At 42.7% G+C, this 26,217-nt stretch overlaps 1 protein-coding gene across 1 annotated transcript in view; it reads left to right on the top strand.

The window, feature by feature from the left end:
* The window catches only part of GMCL1 (germ cell-less 1, spermatogenesis associated), a 142,209-nt gene extending 135,314 nt beyond the window's left edge, over window positions 1-6,895 (top strand). Inside the window, 1 exon segment of the mRNA XM_040414434.1 lies at window positions 3,913-6,895. Coding sequence (XP_040270368.1) covers window positions 3,913-4,041 — 129 coding nt within the window. The 3' untranslated portion in view covers window positions 4,042-6,895.
* The last annotated feature ends 19,322 nt before the right edge of the window (window positions 6,896-26,217 follow it).

Genomic DNA, 26,217 nt, shown 5'->3' with positions numbered 1-26,217 from the left:
GAGACTTTGTGAGAAAAAAATTTAAAAAAATCAATTTCCGCTAACTTGTGCCAAAATTTTTTTTTTTCTATGAACTCGCCATGCCCCTCATTGAATACCTTGGGGTGTCTTCTTTCCAAAATGGGGTCACATGTGGGGTATTTATACTGCCCTGGCATTTTAGGGGCCCCAAAGCGTGAGAAGAAGTCTGGTATCCAAATGTCTAAAAATGCCCTCCTAAAAGGAATTTGGGCCCCTTTGCCCACCTAGGCTGCAAAAAGGTGTCACACATGTGGTATCTCCGTATTCAGTAGAAGTTGGTGAATGTGTTTTGGGGTGTCATTTTACATATACCCATGCTGGGTGAGAGAAATATCTTGGTCAAATGCCAACTTTGTATTTTGTATAAAAAAATGGGAAAAGTTGTCTTTTGCCAAGATATTTCTCTCACCCAGCATGGGTATATGTAAAATGACACCCCAAAACACATTCCACAACTTCTCCTGAATACGGCGATACCAGATGTGTGACACTTTTTTGCAGCCTAGGTGGGCAAAGGGGCCCACATTCCAAAGAGCACCTTTCGGATTTCACAGGTCATTTACCTACTTACCACACATTAGGGCCCCTGGAAAATGCCAGGGCAGTATAACTACCCCACAAGTGACCCTATTTTGGAAAGAAGACACCCCAAGGTATTCCGTGAGGGGCATGGCGAGTTCCTAGAATTTTTTATTTTTTGTCACAAGTTAGTGGAAAATGATGATTTATTTATTTATTTTTTTTTCATACAAAGTCTCATATTCCACTAACTTGTGACAAAAAATAAAAACTTCCATGAACTCGCCATGCCCATCAGCGAATACCTTTGGGTGTCTTCTTTCCAAAATGGGGTCACTTGTGGGGTAGTTATACTGCCCTGGCATTCTAGGGGCCCAAATGTGTGGTAAGGAGTTTGAAATCAAATTCTGTAAAAAATGACGAGTGGAATCCGAAAGGTGCTCTTTGGAATATGGGCCCCTTTGCCCACCTAGGCTGCAAAAAAGTGTCACACATCTGGTATCTCCGTACTCAGGAGAAGGTGGGGAATGTGTTTTGGGGTGTCATTTTACATATACCCATGCTGGGTGAGAGAAATATCTTGGCTAAAGACAACTTTTCCCATTTTTTTATACAAAGTTGGCATTTGACCAAGATATTTATCTCACCCAGCATGGGTATATGTAAAAAGACACCCCAAAACACATTCCCCAACTTCTACTGAATACGGAGATACCAGATGTGTGACACTTTTTTGCAGCCTAGGTGGGCAAAGGGGCCCATATTCCAAAGAGCACCTTTCGGATTTCACTCGTCATTTTTTACAGAATTTGATTTCAAACTCCTTACCACACATTTGGGCCCCTAGAATGCCAGGGCAGTATAACTACCCCACAAGTGACCCCATTTTGGAAAGAAGAGACCCCAAGGTATTCGCTGATGGGCATAGTGAGTTCATAGAACTTTTTATTTTTTGTCACAAGTTAGTGGAATATGAGACTTTGTAAGAAAAAAAAAAAAAAAAAAATCATCATTTTCCGCTAACTTGTGACAAAAAATAAAAAGTTCTATGAACTCACTATGCCCATCAGCGAATACCTTAGGGTGTGTACTTTCCGAAATGGGGTCATTTGTGGGGTATTTGTACTGTCTGGGCATTGTAGAACCTCAGGAAACATGACAGGTGCTCAGAAAGTCAGAGCTGCTTCAAAAAGCGGAAATTCACATTTTTGTACCATAGTTTGTAAACGCTATAACTTTTACCCAAACCATTTTTTTTTTTACCCAAACATTTTTTTTTTTATCAAAGACATGTAGAACAATAAATTTAGAGCAAAATTTATATATGGATGTAGTTTTTTTTGCAAAATTATACAACTGAAAGTGAAAAATGTCATTTTTTTGCAAAAAAATCGTTAAATTTCGATTAATAACAAAAAAAGTAAAAATGTCAGCAGCAATGAAATACCACCAAATGAAAGCTCTATTAGTGAGAAGAAAAGGAGGTAAAATTCATTTGGGTGGTAAGTTGCATGACCGAGCAATAAATGGTGAAAGTAGTGTAGGTCAGAAGTGTAAAAAGTGGCCTGGTCTTTCAGGGTGTTTAAGCACTGGGGGCTGAAGTGGTTAAATACAGAAAGTGACATGGAAAATAAAATAAATAACATAAAAAATTATTTTAAAAAGTGGCTAATGTTAGTGCGCCTAATTTTTGGTGTAAATTGCAGTAAAAAAAGACACAATTTTGCGCATTAAGTTTTAGAGTTTTCTGCACCAAGTCCATTAAGGGTTGTGGTTTTGCAGGAAAAGGGGTGATTAAAGAAAAGTGTCTATCTCGAATTCAAATCATTCAGCCCCTGTGATATATGTGCAGGTCTAGACAGCTGGTCTAAGTTTACACCATCTAAAAGATTAGTAAATCCGCCCCAATATGTTTAACATAAAATCTTGATTTAAACAGCACTTAATTTGACACATTCCCTTTAAAGAATTGCTGCTTTTCCTGTTATTACAGTTGCAGCATTTCCCCCTATCTGGGGCTGCTTGGAAGTGACCCCCTTGATGTTTTAGATTTTATCAGTGTGGTTCCCAGCTTATTTTTGGGGAACGCTTCTAACAAAAAGGTATTTTGAAAAGCCGACCTCCCCCTTTTGTGCCTTTTTGAGCACATTCGTATACGTATACCAGAAGATGGCAGTCTAGAATGAAAAGCTTCGCTGCAGTGGAAGCCTCGGCGTTGCTTACCGGTACATTTTCAATTCAGTCACATTCACAAGGTCCGGTTCTCACACTTTCAGACTCCATTTTTTCCTAAATTGATATAATATACGTGATAGATATTCAGCCACAGTGTTGGTTTGCTTAGCTGTAAATCTTTCTGTTTAAACCCATTTTACAGAAAACGAAGTGCTCTGAACATTTATTCTTTGAATGGAGCCTACAAAGTGAAGGAGGACTCATGCCCAGCTGCCCTCCATTCACTTCTATGGGACTGCTGAAAATATCCGAGCGCTAGCTCAGCAATTTCCGTCAGCCCCATAGAGGTGGACAGAGCAGTGGCCACGCTTGCGCAGTCCACCTTTCATTCATTTCAATGGTACTGCCAAAAATAGCCAGAGGTGGAACCTGCACCTATCAGACATCCTGGCCATTTGCCTCCAATATCTGCATTGATACAACCCCTTTAGTAGTAAATTTGTGGGCAACCCCTTTGTCTTTAGTGGCCATGCCTGCAACATGTCCTCATTACAACGCACAAATTACTAGCCATACTGCCATGAACTACTTGTCCGTCTCTCACTAGGACTCCCCATCCTGTGCATTACCCGTGTCTCTTTGCTGTTGAACTGTATTTGTACCTGGCTGACCCGTTACATGTGCACTTGGCAGCTGAAGGCATCTGTGTTGGTCCCATGGTCATATGTGCCCGCATTGAAGTTTTAAAATCTGCAAATGGTCCTCTAGGAACAACGGGGGCGTTGCTGTTACTCCTAGAGGCTCTGCTCTCTCTACAACTGCCCTGCCCTCTGTGCTTTGATTGACAGGGGCAGGCATTCTAAACGTGATCACACCTGGCCCTGTCTTATCCATTAAAGAGCAGAAGGAGTGGCAGTTGCAGAGAGAGCCTCTAGGTGTAAGGACAACGCCCCCATTGCTCCTAGAGGCTTATTTGCATATATTGAAGCTTTATTTTTGTCAGCAATTCGGGCACATATGAACATGGGACCAACACAGATGCCTTCAGCTGCCAAGTGCACATGTAACAGGTCAGCCAGTTTCATAGGTTCAAATGTGCTGACAGATGACCTTTAAAGGATGGTGCTGTAGAATCGAAGCCAGCTGTCGGATTAGATTTACTAATTTAACTGTTGTCCGTATGAATTATTTCTCCAGGAACAAGTGGTGATGAACCTGGACAGTCGCCTACTTATATTTCCTCTCTACATCTGCTGCAACTTTTTGTACACCTCTCCAGAGAAACGAGTGGAGTTGGAAGGACAGCTGGAAAGTCCAGACGTCTAATAGTGCCACGGCCTACATGAAGATCTCCATATGTAATCATTCAAATAGGGAACACTTTATTTTGTTGTTGCCTTTCAGGTTTATTTTGTTGACTCTTTGTACTAGGTCAAAGGACAGAACTTATGCTGCCTAATCAACACCTCCGAATGTAGGCGCCTCTGCCAAATGCAAGCCAAACGTCTGTATGAAATATCCATTATAATCAGTTGGTGCCGCCGTCTTTATTTTTTTGTTTTCTACTTTCTATCTGCTGTGCAGTCTTTTTTTTTTATAGTTTATAATTAAATGACGCCTGCCAAGCTACAATCTGCACATGTTATTTAGTTGTGCAGTACAATATTTGGCATGGTGGTTTGCAGTAAAGGATTCCCGTGAGTTCTTGTGAGTTTTTTTTCTTCTTTTGTTCTTGTAAGATTTTCACCCACAAGCCTTAAAGATCTTGCAGATAGACAGCCATCTACTAGCATAGAGAGCGACACGGGAACTTTCCTGTACCTTAACTGAAGTGTGAGGAACCAGGCAGACCTGCCTCCAATGTATTTTTCTCAGACTGTTTCATTTCACTTGGGTTTACAGCAAAATAAAAGAAAGGAGGAAAAGTGTTTAATAGTAGTGGAAATTCATGAATAATTGCTTAGATGGTCATGGACACTGAGCTGTATTTAGAGCACATTCAAAGGAGAATTTTCCACAGCTAGTCGTTCTTTAAATGCAGTTATACTGGCCAGAAATGAAGAGATTTCTCTCAGATGATCAAAGGCTTCAGTTCTCAGACCCTGCCTCTTCTAGCCTGGAAAAATTACATATTATTATGGTCCAATTTGAATCTAAAACACTCAATGGGGAACTGCCAGATTGTTTCATCCGGCTAAAACTATGACGCACTATACTGTAATGTAATGAAATTGGAATAGCTGAGTTTCATTTGCCACTCTGTAGATGTTTTGAAGGGACAGTATGAGTTTTTTTTTTTTTAAGGAAATTATGACCAGTGTTGTCCATTGGTTTTGTCTTGTAGTTTTTTTATTCATATTCATGGGGCTCATCTGCAATACTAAACACAGTCCATGAATACAGGTGGTGGAATCCTGTCTAAGGGCAGCAAATGATAGATCAGTGACAAATAAGTGCTGTCCCTTCACACTGCGTAGTCTCAGTGTATCCAATGCGATGAGCCTTCAGCCTGTTTGCCCTGCCTCCTGCTTGTGATAAGTTTATCCTTGTTAGCTCTTACAAGCAGGGTAACAGCAGTGTGAAGGCACGTCTTCTAGAATACACTGGAAGTTCTGCGCACAGTACACACTGACTAACAGGAAGCGCAGGTGAGGGGAGTTTTAGAACTCTGCAGCTAATCACTGTATGGACTCGCGTATATCCACTGAAATCGTGGTCTCTTACATAGGGCAGATGTTATATCTTTACCAGCACTCTGTGTATAAGAGGAACATGCATAGGAACAAAGAGTGAAAAGCCAGTTGGGGAGGATAGGTGTTTGAGCTTCCAGAAGTGCGTTAAGTGCCTGCCAAGATAGCCATTTATTTCACGTGAAGAACAGTAGTATAGTTCATGCAGTTTCCACCGTTTTGCTTTTTCTTGCTATAGTGTATGTTTTTTATCAATTTTTTTTTGTCATTTAAATAATTAAGCTTCAACACATTCCTTAGCTTATTGTTACAGAATTAGCAAAATAGAGGCCTTTAGACAATAATGCTACTTTAAAGACCACCAATTTAAACCAGGCATACAGCCTGGTAGGGTTGATCATGCTGATTTTGAAACAGTATCATTTGTTTTTAGCTTTCATCACTTTTATATTTATGCAAACTAGTTAACACCAAGGGTCTGACTGTAGTGCTAGGAGCACCGCTACAGCTACTCCCTGGTGCTTAGTACACTCCCTTGTACCATTTGATTGACAGGGCATGACCTCTCATCTTGCCCTGACTTCTGGCGTCTGTGCTCTAGATCTGCTGCTGTTTGCCAAGTAGTAAAGATTCACAGTGCGCAGGCACCGATGTCGTCATTCCACCCACCAAGGCACCTGTGCCTCCACTTCTGGGTAGACTGAGGTCATTCGCATCGGCACACTATGAATCTGCACTCTTCGTCAAGAAGCACCAGAACTAGAGTGCAGGCGCTGAGTTTGTGACCCACTGTGCAGATGTCAGAAGACGGGGCAAGACTACCCTGTTAGTCTAATAGTAGGGGGTATTATACTGAGCATCGGGGCGTAGCTGTAGGGGTGCTCCTAGCGCTCCAGCAAGCCCCTCGGTGCTCCAACTAATTTGCATGAAAATAAAAGTAATTATATTTCCAGCGCAGTACAAGCTAAAAAACAAAAGATAGCATTTCGACCTCCATGATCAACACTACCAGGCAACCCTGCTTTAGTAGGGTTGATATTGTTGACAGGTGCTCTCTAATATATTGTGCTCCCCAAGCCATACCTTTTGTATTTGGCTGACAGCTGAAAATGTTTTGCCCGAGGCACATTTAAGATATGATGTATTAGTATTGCCTTTTAAGCGCCTCTAATTTCCCCCCACAGTTGAAATTGCTGCAGCTTTTATATGACTGGTGTCGTTGTTGCTGTTATTACTGTCCTTTTTTATGATGAGCCTACTTTCCCTGAAGTGCTTCAAGTAAATTGTAACATTGTGGCTGCAGCAGATTACATTGGCATTATGGTAGGAAGAACTGCACAGATGTCAGTAATTGAACCAGTGCTGAATAATCGTTTTCAATTGTGGTAGAAAATTATGATTTGCAATAAATAGGATGCATTTCCCTATTTTCTATCATATTGGAAGGATATCCTCAAAGTACGAAAGGAAGCTGGAGATATTTAAAATGTACCTCTAGTTTTTAACATAAATTGTGCTGTAGAAAAACTGCATATAATAGTGAGAGACTTTGTAACTGGTCTACTTATTTTTACAGTCTTTTTACTGTGCTCTATTCATAGCCAAAGCTGCATGAAAAGTTCTGACCGCTTCTTCTGAGTGTGCAGGATTCCCTGCTGGTTCTGAAACCGCGCAAGTGGCTCAATGTTGTGGAGCTTCTTGTGAGATGGATTCCTTGTTGTCTCCAACCATGCACTGCGTTAACAGCATGGGAATCCGCTTTATCTTCTGATAAGCTGGGATTTAGCTGCAGCTATCTGCAATTTAACACGGAACAACAGCAACATTTATGTAAATGTAGTGTAAATATGCAATTAAAAGCATTTCGTTGTATTCGGATATGATTTCCATTCCAAACCATGAACTACAGACCTCAAATAAAAGCCTCCAAGTTATGAAAGATTGGTGATGACTGGCCATTTATATTCTCTCTGAAAGGGGTCCTGCGGGCATTTAATTTTGATGACCTATCCTCAGGATGGGTCATCAATATCAGATCGGCTGGGGTCCGACACCCCCGCTGATCAGCTGTATGAAGGGAAGGCACGTGCAGTGCATGCGCGCTGTCTCCCTTCTCCCACCCTGCTCGCCATAGACATAGCAGTAGTGAGAAGGGAGACCGCGCGCATGCACTGCACGTGCCTTCCCTTCATACAGCTGATCAGCGGTTGATAAAACATGTCCACTATGGGCATATAGCTTACCTTTACTGGTCCATTACTGGCTGCCATCAGCACATGTGTGTTTCATGCTTGTAAAGATCAGTGACCCGCAGGACTACTACCAGCACACTGCAGATTACTCTGGTTGTCAAAACCTCTCCCTGTAAGGCCTCATGCACACGACCGTTCAGTTTTCTGTGGTCCGCAATCTGCAGATCCGCAAAAAACGAAAGCCGCCCGTGTGCCTTCTGCAATTTACGGAACGGGCGGCCGTCAATATAAATGCCTATTCTTGTCCACAAAGCGCGGACAAGAATAGGACATGTTATATTTTTTTAGCGGGGCCGAGGAATGGAGCAACAGATGCGCTCAGCACGCGGAGTGCTGTCTGCACCTTTTGCTGCCCTATTGAAGTGGATGGGTCCACATCCGAGCCGCCAAAACGACGGCTTGGATGCGGACCCAAACATCGGCCGTGTGCATGAGGCCTTAGACTGATGATACATCCGTAAGTGCTGTGCCTTTTGGCTGAAGCTGCCGCACACAAATCATCACTCTGCAGCAGTGTCTGAAACAATACTGTAATGTCGGCAATTGATTGTACAGCCTATTCGGGTGCTGCATGCAGGCTTATTTTTATCAGTTTTTTTCCCCTCCGACGTGTCACTTTGAAGGTCTTGCTTAAAGAGGACCTGTCGCCTCTCCTGACATGTGTGTTTTAGTAGCTACTTGCATTCCCCATGTAATAATAGTTTTGAAAGGTCTATTCTTTGTACCGTGTTAGCCAGGCCGTATTTGAAGATTCACATATTTATACACCAAAGTACATAGGAATAATGAGGTAGATGAGACAAGTGATGTAAAGCAGATCAGTATGGGTGGAGGAGGAAACAAATAGTTGTAGCAATTATAGATGAGTATTGTGAAAGTTTTATTGTCCTTCTCTTAGATATCCAGCCCATGAAGGCAATAAATCCAAGAGGTGTGGAACGGGGGGGGGGGACCTTTCTTAAGAGATGTGGAAGGACCTAAATCCATGAGATGCATTCATGCCTGATCACACTAGGATCAGTGTCGTATGAATTTATTTCCTTATACATCTCTTAAGGAATGGACCTCTTGGGTTCATTGCATTCATGGACTGGATATCTATTAGAGGACAATAAAACTTTCATCCTCTTCATCTATAATTGCTACAATTGTTTGTTTCCTCCTCCTCGCATACTGATCTGCTTTACATCACTTGTCTCATCTACCTCATTCTTAAAGGGGTTATACAAAATCTATAATGCCTCTCACAGAAGTTGTACTTACCTCGCTCCCTGGCAACAGTCACTTCTGATGCCGGCACAGCTGCCGCTGCATCTCCAATGGGGCGGGGGGAGGGCAGCCAATAGCAGGCCGCGATGTGAAAGAGCCTCACTAGCGTCACCTGTGATGCTCACTCCTGTCGCGTCCTGCTATTGGCTGCAAACTCCCCCTCCCCCCGGGTGCTGGCATCAAAAGAGACGCAGGTGCCAGGGAGCAAGGTAAGTACAACCTCTGTGAGGGGCCTGGGCATAGCGGGGGGCATTGCAGATCTTAGATAACCCCCATTTAAGTAATTTGGTGTATTAATATGTGAATCTTCAGATGCTGACTTAAAAGACGCCTGATAAAGAGGCCACAGTAGTCTCCAAAGCTTGCAATTGTGTTCTCATCTTTTCAGTGAGCCATTAAAAGGTATCAACCACTGGGGAATCTCAATTTTTATTTTTTTATCTCATAGAAGAAGAAAACCTGAGCAGAAACGCAATCTGTTTTATATACATGTCTATGGCCGTCCGATAATATAGAATATCTGATTATTAGTTTATTAGCTAGTTTGAAAGAATCTTACTGGATTTATTTACTGATGTGTATTTACAAAACCTGCAGTAATAAACATTTTATTGTGAAAGTTGCAGGATGGTGCATGTAGGACTTAAAGGGAACCTGTCACCTCCAAAAACCATCCCAAGCCGCCAGCAGCGTGTTTCCGACGATAATTTTCTTCCTGAAGGCCGATGCGGCTAAAGCTCAGAAAACGTTCCTTTATTCCCTGCTGGCGCGCTTCTCCTCACATGCTTGAAGTCTAGGTGGCAGCGGCCTCCTTGCTTCGACTCAAGGTAACCACGCCCCCTTCCCTGCCCCTTCGCTGTGACTGACAGCGCTTATGCAGAGAGTTCGGCAAAGCCAGCCGAACTGACGGTTGTCAGTCACAGGGAAGGGGGGGCGTGGTTACCTTGAGTTGAGGCAAGGAGGCCACTGCCCCCTAGACTTCAAACATGTGTGGAGAAGCGCGTCGGCAGGGGATAAATCAACATTTTCTGAGCTTTAGGCCTCATGCACACAACCGTTGTTTTGGTCCGCATCGGCTCAGATGCGAACCCATTCACTTCAATGGGTCAGAAAAAGATGCAAAGTTTTGCAGACAAGAATAGGAATTTCTACAATGGGCTGCCCGTTCCGCAAATTGCGGAAGGCACACGGACGGCTTCCATTTTTTGCGAGTTTGCGGACCGCAAAAAAAACTTTACTGTCGTGTGCATGAGCCTTAGCCGCATCGGCCTTCAGGAAGAAAATTATCGCCGGAAACACGCTGCTGGCTACTCTCAGGTGCTGCTGGCGGCTATGGATGGTTTTTGGAGGTGACAGGTTCCCTTTAATGGTCAAAAATACTCCTCTTGGTGCAAAGGTTCATTGTTAATCTTTTATTATAAATATATGTAAATATGTATATGCGGCTGTTAGGAAAACCACTGTGAGTTTCATTTGAAAGGACCACTCATGGTTCTCAGACATATATTTATTTTTATTCTACTTGTTACGTTACAGGGTAGACTTCATGTTGGGGCTTAGGAAGAAGGAAGGTCTAGTTTGCTATTGGAAAGCCTTTTGTTCCTTCTGCTGGCGTCCATCACCCTTTTTAGTGAAAAGCCGTGTTATGCCCAATCCCTACCTGCCTTATTAATCAGATTTTTTCTGAAAAGGAATGTAGGCGTAGACTATGTTTTTGCATTGGTCATTAGCCATTACATTCATGGATTTTCCAGCATGTCACAATTGCCTTTCACATGGGACAGAATTGTTTGTGAGCATTCCACTTTATAAAAATGGATATTATTTCATATATGGATTGTAATAAATATCCCAGAAGCTCTGATGATATGAATGTTGGGGAATGAATGTATGGATAAGCTTGAATTGTAAAAATCTCATAACCATGAATTATTCTGTACATATTTACTATACTTGGTTATACTATATTGGGAGTTTACAGTGGATGTAAACATCAAATGACTAATTAAAGTATTATATGGAAATTGTGACTTTGTATGTCTGTTGCCTTTTTGGTCTTTAGTTGCATTTCATTATTTGTAGGCAGGAAAATATTAGAGAATAACTGTATATATATATATATATATATATATATATATATATATATATTATATATAATTTTTTATTTTTTTTCCCCCCATTAATTATTTTAAATGGTGAAAAGTGTCTCATTCTCTGATCATTCTTTCTCTCAATTCATTGATAAAATCCATCTTCTGGGAGTCAGAAATGAAGTTATTTTCTCACTAAGAGATCAGGTCACAGATATTGCCCATAGAAGTCTATGGAGAAGAGGAGGTAGATGAGGAGGGAGCTGTTACAGACACACACCGCTGCTGCTTTAGTAAGTTTCCTACTTCACCTCACTACTTGATTTACAGCAACACTCATCAGTACTGTTTTATAATGTCCTCAGTAGGGTTGTTTCGATACCAAAATTTTGATTCGGTTTCGATACCATAAAAATGTATTGCAATACTCAATACCATTCGATACCACGCGGAAAAAAAACCCCCACCAAAATAAGCCGCGTGCATTCCGCATAACAGAACAGTCCTATCCTATTTTTTGGGGGGGGGACAAGGTGACTAAAAAATAATGGCGAATCTCCGTTTTTATTTTATTTTTTTTCTGTTACGGCGTTCACCGCATAGGACATTTTTTTAAATATTTTAATAGTTTGGGATTTTCAGACGTGGCGATATGTAATATGTTTATTTATTGTTTGTATATTTTATATGTAAAATTGGGAAAGGGTTGTGATTTATACTTAATATTTTTTTATTTATTTTTTTAACTTTTTATATAACTATTTCCCCCCTTAGGGGCTAGAACCTGGGATCTTTTAATGTCTTGTCCTATTCCCCCTAGTAGAGCTCTATTAGGGTGAATAGGACTTCACACTGTCCCTGCTGCCTGAGCTTTGTGCACACAGCAGCAGGGAGATTACCATGGCAGCCAGGGCTTCAGTAGCGTCCTGGCTGCCATGGTAACTGATCGATCAGAAGCAGCCATTGCACCACCAATGAGGAGGAAGGGAGGGGACCCTGTGGCCACTGCCACCAATGATTTTTACACTGGGGGGGGGGGGGGGGGCGCATGGCGCCACCAATGATTTTAATACTGGGGGGTTGAGGGGAGGAGGCACACTTAGCCACCAATGATTTTAATACTGGGGGGGTCGAAGGGAGGGGGCACACTTCGCCACCAATGATTTTAATACTGGGGAGAGGGGGGGGAGGGAGCACTGTGCCACCAATGATAATTAACATTTAATACAGGAGACTGGTGCAGCTCCCCGCCAGCACCCGCTTCTTGGATTTGTATTAAACGTTTACTTTCATTGGTTGCGCAGTGCGCCCGCCCCCTTCTCCCCTGTGCTGCTGAGAAGAACACAGAGCGCGCTGATACTAGACTGCGCAATAGCGAAGCCTAGTATTAAAAAATAAATAAAAAAAAGGCAAATCCCGGTATTTAGGTCGATACCAGACAAAAGTATCGATTGAACCCTAGTCCTCAGTGCTGTTTCTGAGGGTGTACTACAGATAGGGATGCGGGATCTCCACTTTGCGCTGTGTAGGGAAGTCATCATTGCAGCTAGGGCCCACTCCTGGAGTTGAAATCAGGGAAAATTCTAATAAAGATGGAGACTGTAGAGGAAAAACTGGTGAAAAATTCAGGAAACAAGTCATACAAGTTTTTGACAACTCACAAGTTACCCGTTTCAGGACTTCCGCCATACATTTATGACAGATGTCCAGACTTTAAAGGAAACCAGTCACCATGAAAATGCAGTGTAATCTGCCAACAGTATGTTATAGTGCAGGAGGAGCTGAGCAGAATGATATATAGCTTAGTGATTACTATCTCTGTATACACAGTCATAGAGGGAAGGCTGTCAATCACTGATGGGACCAACTCCTTGACTTTAAAGCCCAGAATAAGCAGGAATTTAAATGAATGAAATACACGTTATATTTAACCTTTTCCCACAAAACTATATAACAATTTGTTCAGTGTCTCCTGCTCTATAACATGCTGGCTATAGGCTTCTTTCACACTGGCGTTAGGATTGTCCGCATGCTGTGGTTTTTGTCCGGCTGCCTCTCGGCATGTTTGCAATGCTGCGGCCACATCTCCGGCCCATCCCCATTATAGTGAATGGGGCCAGGGCGGATTTCCGGCAGCACACCTGAGCAAATGTTAGTACTGATCCGGCAGGCTGTTCGCCTGCCAGAACAGCCTGCTGCACAATCCTAACGCCAGTGTGAAAGAAGCCGTACTTGAAGGAAAGTCTCAAAAATGTACCCCAAATAAAAATAAAGAGATGGACATACACAGTGATACGCCCTTGATGTCTTGGTGTGTACACCTCCGCCCATTGTGCATGTCCTTATCATGGCGGGGCATGGAAGTTTTCTGATGTCCAGAAACAAGGGGAGGGGGCGGTCTTGGAGAACGAGATTGGCATGAGAGCGGGGAGAGGATTCGACTCCCCTCAGACAGAGCAATGTTCTCAATGACCCCAGAAGGTACCTGGTTATGATGTCAGAGATGTTTTCAAAGTTTATTTTTTTATATATATATATTTTTTATTTAAATGAATACAATACTTATGAACAGACAATGACCGTTTAGGAATGACTGGAGGGTGCACAGTAAGAATATTTCATCAGTTCTATATGTCAATCCTGTTGACAGGTTCTGCCTGATCCAATCATGAGCACCCTACACAACGGTGTAATTAGTCTCGAATTCATGATTGAGTATTGGCAATGGTATTTATAGAAAGAAGTTGTGTTGTAACACTCATGCTATGACTAAGATTGCTGAGATGATTGAAACGCGTAAGTCTAGTGTCTTTATATATTTTTTTCTCTTTCTTGGTACTGCACCACTATTCTTGGATTTGCAAATAGATTGGAAACAGGGGCATAGCTATAGGGGGTGCAGAGGTAGCAGTCGCTACCAGGCCCAGGAGCCTAAAGAGGCCCAAAGACCCTTTGACCACATAAGAAGACACCAGTATTATAGAAAGTGCATGCTGGTCAAGTTACACCTCTGGCTGGACGGAAGGGGTTAGGTCAAGAATTTGGCATGGGGGGGGGACATAAGAAACATTAAAAAAGGATTAGAAACTCACGGTGTCTCACTACATTTTTTTAAACCACACACTGTAATAACCCGAGAAGTCTTATATTTACTGGGGTGGAACATGTGCAGGCTAACTGGCGAGGTGGTGACACTATAAAGAATATTGACCGAGCCGAAGTGAAATGGATATATGAGATGGGTACAATACAACCGCATGGTTTGAACGTGGAGTTTGATTTAAAACCATGCCTCATAGATTGAGTGGACCAGAGTAGCTCCAATTGTTTTCTACATCGGGGAAACTAGTGGATTAAATCAAACTAGGGTTCTAGTTTCTATTTGGTGTTATAAATTGGTTGTTACTTTTGTTTTGTGCTAAAAAGATTTTATGTGCAGATCCCTAGTTTTTTTTTTTTGGAATTGAAGCAAGCTGGGATATGGATTTGAGCTTGCTAGACGCTAATGAAGAGTAATGGGTGAAGGTAACTTGGGGATTTAAAGCAAACCTTTCACCAGGATTTCACTTAATAAACTATTACCAGTACCTTATAGATTATCCTCATTGTGTTTCAATGCATTCTTGTGCCGCTTTCCTGGGATGTATATTCATGAAAAAAACGACTTATAAAGTCCTCGTCTCCAGCTCCTGCAGTCACGCTAGAAGTCAAGGGGGTAGCCCTTCCCTCACTCCGGGCTGTAACTCCCCTAAGTAGTGTAACTGAGACCCGGCTCAGTAGCCGGGACCGCGCTTGTTCTGGCGGCGCATGCGCCGTCTGTCTCAGTAGCAGCGCGATCCCGTCTGAAGCGCGATCCTGTAACTGAATCGCGCATGCGCCGTCCGTCCCCGATGCCTGCCTGTCTTCTGTTCTTCAGGCGCGCTGCTACTGAGACCGACGGCGCATGCGCCGCCAGTACAAGCGCGGTCCCTGCGACTGAGCCGGGTGTCAGTTACACTACTTAGAGGAGGGGTTAGGGCAGGGGAGTTACAGCCCGGAGTGAGGGAAGGGCTACCCCCTTGACTTCTAGCGTGACTGCAGGAGCTGGAGACGAGGACTTTATAAGTCGTTTTTTTCATGAATATACATCCCAGGAAAGCGGGACAAGACTATGGAAACAGAATGAGGATAATCTATAAGGTACTGGTAATAGTTTATTAAGTGAAATCCAGGTGAAAGGTTCGCTTTAAGTATTGTGGGAAGTTTGTAGGTTAAGCCCCTGATGAAGCCATTTGGAGCGAAACCCGGGTCGGGCAGGAGCATGAATTGATGTCTATTTTATTATTGCGCATTTTATTTTGTTAAATGCGAGTATAATAAATCATTTTTATAAATTTTAATCACGGATCTTCACTATGGGAGCAATATTGAATGGTTTGCAGGGAGTGTGATGAAAGAAAACTCTCACAGGAACAACTAATCGGCTTACCTTTGAGACGCCTATATTATCTTCACGCTTGTGAGTATAACATCAGAAAGCAGGTACAATTGGTTGCTACAGTGCTTCACTATGTACAGTACAGACCAAAAGTTTGGACACACCTTCTCATTCAAAGAGTTTTCTTTATTTTCATGACTATGAAGGCATCAAAACCATGAATTAACACATGTGGAATTATATACAAAACAAACAAGTGTGAAACAACTGAAAATATGTCATATTCTAGGTTCTTCAAAGTAGCCACCTTTTGCTTTGATTACTGCTTTGCACACTCTTGGCATTCTGTTGATGAGCTTCAAGAGGTAGTCCCTTGAAATGGTTTTCACTTCACAGGTGTGCCCTGTCAGGTTTAATAAGTGGGATTTCTTGCCTTATAAATGGGGTTGGGACCATCAGTTGCGTTGAGGAGAAGTCAGGTGGATACACAGCTGATAGTCCTACTGAATAGACTGTTAGCTGCTTTTTTCTTGCCATAATACAAATTCTAAGTAAAGAAAAACGAGTGGCCATCATTACTTTAAGAAATGAAGGTCAGTCAGTCAGCCGAAAAATTGGGAAAACTTTGAAAGTAAGGGCTATTTGACCATGAAGGAGAGTAATGGGGTGCTGCGCCAGATGACCTGGCCTCCACAGTCACTGGACCTGAGCCCAATCGAGATGGTTTGGGGTGAGCTGGACCGCAGAGTGAAGGCAAAAGGACCAACAACTGCTAAGCATCTCTGGGAACTCCTTCAAGACTGTTGGAAGACCATTTCAGGGGACTACCTCTTGAAGCTCATCAAGAGAATGCCAAGAGTGTGCAAAGCAGTAATCAAAGCAAAAGGTGGCTACTTTGAAGAACCTAGAATATGACATATTTTCAGTTGTTTCACACTTGTTTGTTTTGTATATAATTCCACATGTGTTCATAGTTTTGATGCCTTCATAGTCATGAAAATAAAGAAAACTCTTTGAATGAGAAGGTGTGTCCAAACTTTTGGTCTGTACTGTATGCGTCTCTTGATGTCTCACAGAATGTTTCAATAAGAAGTGGCGAACAAAATTAACTGGTGTGTGCTTGCTGGATAAAGGTTGAAGGCTTGTTTGTCCAACAAATTTATTGCTTTCGAATCTTGCGCGGTCCCCTGCTACATGTACTGATTTTTATGAATAAGGACCCACTTCACTCTTGGGACTTGCTGCAACTTGGACCATCCAGGCAACGTATTGGAATCAATTTTCGACTGACAAGAATTTGGCATAGCAGCCGGGGGATGCTGGGGTGCCGTTTCAATTTTTGCCTCAGGCAGCATGAAGGATATGTGCTTCCCTGTCTCTTGCCACAAACCACTGAGGGAAGGGGGAGCTGAACTCTTGCACCAGGGCCCATGAGTGTTGAGCTACGCTCCTGATTGGAACGAGGCCCATTCACTGAACCTTTTTATCCAGCTCGCCGGATGAATCTCTCTTTAGACATCTGAAGTCTATGTCCAGATTTAGGCCTCTTGCACACGACCGTATGCCCTCCGAGATATGCTGGCCATATGTGTGGGACAATGGTCCCGCGAGCAGCCCGACATGCACAGCATCATTGTAACCTATGATGCTGTGTGCTCCCGTGCGTACGATCAATGCCGCTCCGGGACATATGGGGCCTGCTCATGGACCGTATATCTCGGAGGGCATACGGTCGTGTGCATAAGGCCTTAGACTGTGGCATTTTATAAGAGGAAATTTGGCCTGGTTACAAGTGGAATAAAACCCAATAATCATTCACTCATGATAGTAAGCCTTTGTAACTGAAATGGTATGAAAGTATAGTGCTAGATGTGCTGTGTAGATGATAAAAGGATGAGGTTTACTGCCGATGCTGCCATACTCTTCAGCTTTCTAGATCTTGCCTTTTAGATTACAGTGTTCTACAAATGACTGTGGATAACATATAATCCTAGTTATTAGGTGTTTGAACATGACTTCGTGCGGCGGGTAAGACTGTTCCAGTCTATGTAATCACCCTGCACCTTAGAAATGGCTCTGTAAGAAGTAAGTGTTCATCTGCTCTGTTAAATCATCAGCATTGTAAATCACTTCTGTCGGATCATTAATTCATGAGAAAATAATTGTGATGGGGCGGAAAAAGCACATTTTAATTTTCTGAACTGTGACAAGTCTGGTCATGCGCTGCATTTGCTGGGACCATGTGGAGTTCATTATACAAGCCCAGGTCCTGAATCATCTCACCTGATTTAAAGTGGAGGAATTAATTAAAGCTTTGTCCATAATTTATGCCGTGTAATTGCCCGAATCAGCCCAGGCTCACAAGGCAAATTATAACATCCAGGCAAACTTGGTCATTTTATGGGCCTAGAAAAGGCCAAGCAACGTCACCGGTCAGTGAGGACGTGCAAGAAGAACATTATTTTTGTGGATATTTGATTATAATCTAACTAATTATATACAATCATTAACTACTACAAAGTGCCTTAGATGTATTCACTTACTGGTGTGACAGATGGTTACCTCATAATATACACACAAAGATGCCGCATGCTAATGAGCTGATTGGAGTCCAGCGTATATTTAATTCAGAGCTATAGCCACTCCCCCGCCCACCTGCTGCTGATTCCTATGGAAAAAACTTATTCAGCAGCAGGTGGGCGGGGAGAGCCAGGAGCTCATGAATATTCATGACTCATCATTATCAGCTGGAGCTATTCAATACAAGATGTTGGCAGATTGACTGGGTCAATTAAAGGAAGTGACCCAGCATTTTGAAGAGAATCAATCACTTATTTATGTTGCCCTTAGTTAGGACACCATAAAACTGGTGACAGGTTCCCTTTAAGCTATTTCACTTGTGGTGTGCCGTCCTAGTTATATGCTAAAACATGCTCCTAATGTTTGCACTGAAACAGTTTGTGGCGTATTCCTGTAATGCAGTGTGCGTCATCCCCATTATACCCAAGAATTGCAGCTCTTGACTACGATAAAATATAGCAAATTGGTGTCCGTTCCACAACTTCTCACTTCGCTGCACTTAACCCAAAGAATTATACCTAGAACTCAGGAAGAAGCTGAAAATTTGAACGCAACTTTCCGCTTTTTTTTGTCATGTCTTACAGCTTGCTTCAGAACCCTCAGCAAGCACAAAGTACACGCTTGTGGTTTCCTCAGATAACAAGGTGGTTGGTAATATTTATGCAACCACCAAACTCTAGGAGCATTTTGTTCTTTGGGGATGTCTCGTCAGTGCAAGTTGTCATATGCAAATCGGCCTTAGTGTCCCTGAATACACACGTTGAACTGCATGTGTTTTCAGGGGGTGCATCATCCATGAGGAAAACTGATCCTCCTGCCTCAGGCGGCACTGTTAGAACTGAGGTGGAAATTTAGCCTCAAGCTCTGTACTCCTGCACACATGTACAGTATTTTTATGGAAAAATTGTACATAATGGTTTTGTTGTGGTTTTTGCAACTATTTGCAGTGAAAGCTGGCATAAATCCACGATGCACAATAACTCTTACATACAGGTTTGTAAAGGACCTTTGGAGATCATATGTGCAGGACATATGATTGATCATCTCGAAAGCCCTTAACCACCTAAAAGACTCCATGGACAGACAGAAGAGAGCATATAAAAACCGCAGTGTGTATGTTTTATAAATGTGTATGTATGTCTGTCTGTCTGTCTGTGTGTATGTTTTTTTTTTTTGTGTGTGTGTCCTGTATTCTGGGTGTAATTCCCAGTATCTGCTTTTATTCTGTATATATGGACACTGCACAGTACCACTTCTCTTGTCCTGTATACTGGGTGTAATCCGCAGTATCTGCTCTTATTCTGTATATATGTACAGTCGTGGCCAAAAGTTTTGAGAATTAGATAAATATTGGAAATTGGAAAAGTTGCTGCTTAAGCAATTTGCATATACTCCAGAATGTTATGAAGAGTGATCAGATGAATTGCATAGTCCTTCTTTGCCATGAAAATTAACTTAATCCTAAAAAAAACTTTCCACTGCATTTCATTGCTGTCATTAAAGGACCTGCTGAGATCAGTTCAGTAATCGTCTTGTTAACTCAGGTGAGAATGTTGACGAGCACAAGGCTGGAGATCATTATGTCAGGCTGATTGGGTTAAAATGGCAGACTTGACATGTTAAAAGGAGGGTGATGCTTGAAATCATTGTTCTTCTATTGTTAACCATGGTGACCTGCAAAGAAACGCGTGCAGTCATCATTGCGTTGCATAAAAATGGCTTCACAGGCAAGGATATTGTGGCTACTAAGATTGCACCTCAATCAACAATTTATAGGATCATCAAGAACTTCAAGGAAAGAGGTTCAATTCTTGTTAAGAAGGCTTCAGGGCGTCCAAGAAAGTCCAGCAAGCGCCAGGATTGTCTCCTAAAGAGGATTCAGCTGCGGGATCGGAGTGCCACCAGTGCAGAGCTTGCTCATGAATGGCAGCAGGCAGGTGTGAGCGCATCTGCACGCACAGTGAGGCGAAGACTTTTGGAAGATGGCCTGGTGTCAAGAAGGCAAGCAAAGAAGCCACGTCTCTCCAAAAAAAACATCAGGGACAGATTGATCTTCTGCAGAAAGTATGGTGAATGGACTGCTGAGGACTGGGGCAAAGTCATATTCTCCGATGAAGCCTCTTTCCGATTATTTGGGGCATCTGGAAAAAGGCTTGTCCAGAGAAGAAAAGGTGAGTGCTACCATCAGTCCTGTGTCATGCTAACGGTAAAGCATCCTGAGACCATTTATGTGTTGGGTTGCTTCTCATCCAAGGGAGTGGGCTCACTCACAATTTTGCCCAAAAAACACAGCCATGAATAAAGAATGGTACCAAAACACCCTCCAACAGCAACTTCTTCCAACAATCCAACAACAGTTTGGTGAAGAACAATGCATTTTCCAGCACGATGGAGCACCGTGCCATAAGGCAAAAGTGATAACTAAGTGGCTCGGGGACCAAAACGTTGACATTTTGGGTCCATGGCCTGGAAACTCCCCAGATCTTAATCCCATTGAGAACTTGTGGTCAATCCTCAAGAGGCAGGTGGACAAACAAAAACTCACTAATTCTGACAAACTACAAGAAGTGATTATGAAAGAATGGGTTGCTATCAGTCAGGAATTGGCCCAGAAGTTGATTGAGAGCATGCCCAGTCGAATTGCAGAGGTCCTGAAAAAGAAGGGCCAACACTGCAAATACTGACTCTTTGCATAAATGTCATGTAATTGTCGATAAAAGCCTTTGAAACGTATGAAGTGCGTGTAATTATATTTCACTACATCACAGAAACAACTGAAACAAAGATCTAAAAGCAGTTTAGCAGCAAACTTTGTGAAAACTAATATTTGTGTCATTCTCAAAACTTTTGGCCACGACTGTACACTGCACAGTACCACTTCTGTCCTGTATACTGTGTGTAATCCTCAGTATCTGCTCTTATTCTGTATATATGTACACTGCATAGTACCACTTCTCCTGTCCTGTATACTGGGTATAATCCTCATTATCTGCTATAAATCTGTATATATGGACACTGCACAGTACCACTTCTCCTGTCCTGTATACTGGGTGTAATTATCAGTATCTGCTCTTATTCTGTATATATGGACACTGCGCAGTACCACTTTTCTTGGCCTGTATACTGGGTGTAATGCTGATTATCTGCTCTTTTTCTGTTTATATGGACACCGCACAGTACCACTTCTCCTGTCCTGTATACTGGGTATAATCCTCACTATCGGCTATAAATCTGTATATATGGACACTGCACAGTACCACTTCTCTCCTATATACTGGGTATAATCCTCATTATTGGTAAAATAAAATCACGGAGACATGCACTACTTTGGTCTCTGATGCGCACCAAACTCTCCCATTGAAGTCTATGGGTCTGTGAAAATCACGGACACAACACTGATGGCTTCTTTGTTGCAACTGTTTTTTTTACTGAAGACTGATGGGAGATTCTTCAGCTGAGCAGCATCCATGAATTACAGATGACACACAGAGGGTAAAAACGGACACGTGGCTAAAACACTGATCCTTCAAGGACATCTTCACAGATGAAACACTGTTGCTTTTTTCCCCACAGATTTCAAACTGATATGGAAATGTGGACGAGGCCTAAGAGTACGTATACATTTTCGGAACTATTTGGGACTATACCGCGAGTAGTATTGACTTGTACATACAAATGAACAAGATTTCCCAGCGGTATTGTGCAGATCTGCTTTGCTTCGAATTGACTAATGACAACTGCGTTCAATTTTACGCAGTCCGAGAAAATTTCAGCTGCAGTCCTGTGTAACCTAGCACATCAGGCATTGGTGTGAATCATGAGATTGGACATGGTTAATTCTCTACACTAGTGACCTGATGCGTTACATAATAATCCAGGGTGCTAGAGCAGAACGGAGCCTGGCTAACAGCAGCGCACCCTGCTACTGCGTCTGACTGGGGGTGTAATGCTGACTGCCCATGATGTCGGAACTAAATTCTCAAGGGGTTTACTGCATGAAATCATTTCTACATGATGGCTAAGGCTACTTTCACACTTCTGTCGCCGGAACTGCCTGCCGGATCCGACAAAACGTATGCCAACTGATGGCATTTGTAAGACGGATCAGGATCCTGATCCGTCTTACAAATGCATTGAAATGCCGGATCTGTCTTTCCGGCGTTATCTGGAAAAATGGATCCGGCATTTATTTTTTTCCATATTTTTTTCAGTCTGCGCATGCGCAGACCGGAAGGACGGATCCGGCATTAATACATTCCTATGGAAACAAATGATGGATCCGGCATTCCAGCAAGTGTTCAGTTTTCTTTTTTTTGCCGGAGATAAAACCGTAGCATGTTGCGGTATCATCTCGGTCCTGAAAAGGCAAAAAGACTGAACTGAAGACATCCTGATGCATCCTGAACGGATTGCTCTCCATTCAGAATGCATTAGGATAAAACTGATCAGTTCTTTTCCGGTATTGACCCCCTAGGACGGAACTCATTGCCGGAAAAGAAAAACGCTAGTGTGAAAGTACCCTAAGAAATACCTGCACACATTTGTATATAGAAGAGAGGCTGACACAAATCTGTTAAATCACACCATAATTAAACCCATGGTCTAAGATTATTTTTTTATGCATAAAAAAATATCTCTTAAGTAATTAAATTGTTAAATCGAGAACAACATTAGCAAATAGGGCAGTTGCACAGAGTTAATTGCCTCCGTTTGTACCCACCATGTCCTAAACTTATACCATGTGTCCAGTATTGGTATTTATAAAATTACTTAATTATTATTTGGCCTCTACATGACGAAATTATTATAGCACTGTTGTGTTTACAGTATGGGTATATTATTATGTATACTCTATGGCAGTATTATAGGGGAATGTATAGTGGAGGTCCCCACTTCTTTTCTCTTGCTGCGCTGCTGTGTCTTTGTTGGAAGAGTAGGAGGTCATGCCAGCTTTCGAAAACCGTGCACTGCAAGTACCATCTACTCACATAATCTGTACCGAGGATGCGCCTAATTTATGCAGAGGCACAGGAGGCACATCCTCCAGCAGGCCGTGCGTGAGACTGAAATCTACGGCAGCCTGCTAGCTATCGTAGATTCCTATTTTCATTTGTGGCAGAAAACTGGCATGAATGAAGATAAATGTGCCGGGACTGCTGACCCCCGCTCCCTCACTGCCCGTAAGTGGCATTAAAAAGTCATAACCACAGGGTTTGTGATCTTTTTTTTTTTATTCCAGAAAAGTGGCATGGAGACAGGGCCCGCGCAACCATATAGGCGAACTAGGCGTTCGACTAGGGCGCCGGCCTGCTGGGGGGCACCCTGGTGGGCTCCACCTGACTGGGGCTGCAGCCCTGGGTGAGCGGCTCTTGAGCCGGCGCTGTTACAGGGGGGCCAGGAGGTGGAGAGCAGGCATCTGCTTACCCTGATGGCAGGTGCCTGCTCTACCAGTAAATTACCGGAGGAGGGAGGCTGTTCTAGCAGCTCAACACGCCTCCCTCGTGCGCCCTCTGTGATGCCGGAATATGACGTCATTCCGGCCCCGGCATACTAAACGGCGCGCTGGAGGACTGAGGAGCTGCACCACACTGGACCCCAGGGAGGTGAGTGTTTAAGTGTTTGACTGAGTGTGTGTCTGCCTGTGTATTTATGTCAGTGAGTGTATGTATGTATGTATGTCTGTCTTTCTGTCAGTAAATGTATGTGTGTATGTCAGTGAGTGAGTGTGGATGTTTGTCAGTGAGTATATGTGTGTGTTTGTCAGTGAGTATATGTGTGTGTTTGTCAGTGAGTATATGTGTGTGTTTGTCAGTGAGTATATGTGTGTGTTTGTCTGCCAGTGAGTGAGTGTCTGTCAGTGAGTTTCTGTGTGTTTCAGTGGGTAGGTGTATGTCTGTCAGTGAGTATGTCTGTCAGAGAGTTTCTGTGTACGTCATTCAGTGAGTGTCTGAGTGCGTGTCTGTCTGTCTGTCTGTCTGTCAGTCAGTGTGTGAGTGACATGAGTGGGCGGCAAAAATCCTTTCACCGGCCCTGCATGGAGAATGTGAAAATTTCCCCCGACAGTGTCTCATATTAAGCCACACTCTTTCCACTGAAGTCACGCCCATTTTAAGTTAAGTCATGCACCTTTGTCTGGCATGGCAGAGAAAGTGTCTATAAAACTTAATAAATGTGGTGTTGGGTGTGTGCCAGATTTAGTAAATGTGCCCCTATGTCTATGGCCAATTTAACCACATTCTCTTAATCCTTGATAATGTGCTGTAGCGGCACTTACACTGTACAGTCGCCGCCCGCAGCAGTCAAGTGTCATTCATATTGACATAACATCAGATCTTTCTCAAACTTTCTTTTGTGGCTTTTCGTGAAAGGGAGTTCCCACCTCAGACATTGATGGAATGAATGGGCTGCATCCCTAACTGACTAATGTACTAACATTCTACACTGGTTTTATTGGCATAGAAAAGTCGCACATTTTATCACATATGCTATTTTGGAACACATTTTGCTACTCTTTAGTAGGGTTGAGCGAACCCGAACTGTAAAGTTCAAGTTCGTACCGAACTTTAGGATTTTTGGACCCCGAACCCAAACGTTCGGTGTTCGGCGCTTTCTTGGCGCTTTTTGAAAGGCTGCACAGCAGCCAATCAACAAGCATCATACTAATTGCCCCAAGAGGCCATCACAGCCATGCCTGTGATTGGCCAGAGCAGCATGTGACCCAGCCTCTATATAAGCTGGAGTCACGTAGCGCTGCACGTCACTCTGCTGTTACAGTGATGCTGCTGGACTTATGATTTAAGGTAGAGAATAGGAGAGAATCTAACTCAGTGATCTACCTAGAAATAGTTGTGTGGGTGCAGGACACAATCGTTTTACCCTGCCCTGAGGCCATTGACCAAAAAAAAAAAAAACTTTTATAATTCTGTTAGTTAGTTAGGTGGGTGGCGTCAGTGGCCATTCTATGCATAGTAACATAGTAACATAGTAACATAGTACATAAGGCCGAAAAAAGACATTTGTCCATCCAGTTCGGCCTGTCATCCTACAAGTTGATCCAGAGGAAGGCAAAAAAACCCTGTGAGGTAGAAGCCAATTTTCCTCACTTTAGGGGAATAAAAAATTCCTTCCCGACTCCAATCAGGCAATCAGAATAACTCCCTGGATCAACGACCCCTCTCTAGTAGCTATAGCCTGTAATATTATTACACTCCAGAAATACATCCAGGCCCCTCTTGAATTCCTTTATTGTACTCACCATCACCACCTCCTCAGGCAGAGAGTTCCATAGTCTCACTGCTCTTACCGTAAAGAACCCTTTTCTATGTTTGTGTACAAACCTTCTTTCCTCCAAACGCAGAGGATGTCCCCTCGTCACAGTCACAGTCCTGGGGATAAATAGATGATGGGATAGATCTCTGTACTGCCCCCTGATATATTTATACATAGTAATTAGATCTCCCCTCAGTCGTCTTTTTTCTAACGTGAATAACCCTAATTTTGATAATCTTTCAGGATACTGTAGTTGCCCTATTCCAGTTATTACTTTAGTTGCCCTCCTCTGGACCCTCTCCAGCTCTGCTATGTCTGCCTTGTTTACAGGAGCCCAGAACTGTACACAGTACTCCATGTGTGGTCTGACCAGTGATTTGTAAAGTAGTAGGAATATGTTCTCATCACGGGCATCTATGCCCCTTTTGATGCAACCCATTATCTTATTGGCCTTGGCAGCCGCTGCCTGACACTGTTTTTTGCAGCTTAGTTTGCTGTTTATTAAAATTCCTAGATCCTTTTCCATGTCAGTGTTACCGAGTGTTTTACCAGCACTCAGTGCACCAGCACTACATATGAGCTTTTGGGACATTGCAAATCACCATTTTTTGGGGGCAAACTACAACATCTGGATTAGTCGGTGTGCAATTTAAGGTAGAAATACACCCATCATTTTCTGGGGTTTTAAAAACACACAATTCTTTTCAAAAAACAGTATTTTCCAGATCTGCATGTGTTAAATTCAAGTTTAATATACTGTATACAGCTTTCATATTCTGTTACCCCAAAAAAATACTTTTTTGGCAATCTACAACATCTGTATAGTCAGTGTGCAATTTAAGGTAGAAATACAGCCATCATTTTCTGGGGTTTTAAAAGCACGCAATTTTTTTCAAAAAACTGTATTTTCCAGATCTGCAAGTGTTACACTGCTC

This window comes from Bufo bufo, chromosome 1, assembly GCF_905171765.1.
Source record: "Bufo bufo chromosome 1, aBufBuf1.1, whole genome shotgun sequence".
In the NCBI taxonomy this organism is placed as follows: domain Eukaryota; kingdom Metazoa; phylum Chordata; class Amphibia; order Anura; family Bufonidae; genus Bufo; species Bufo bufo.
The sequence above is the reverse complement of the archived record's forward strand: the minus strand, read 5'-3'. Positions and strand labels throughout refer to the sequence as shown.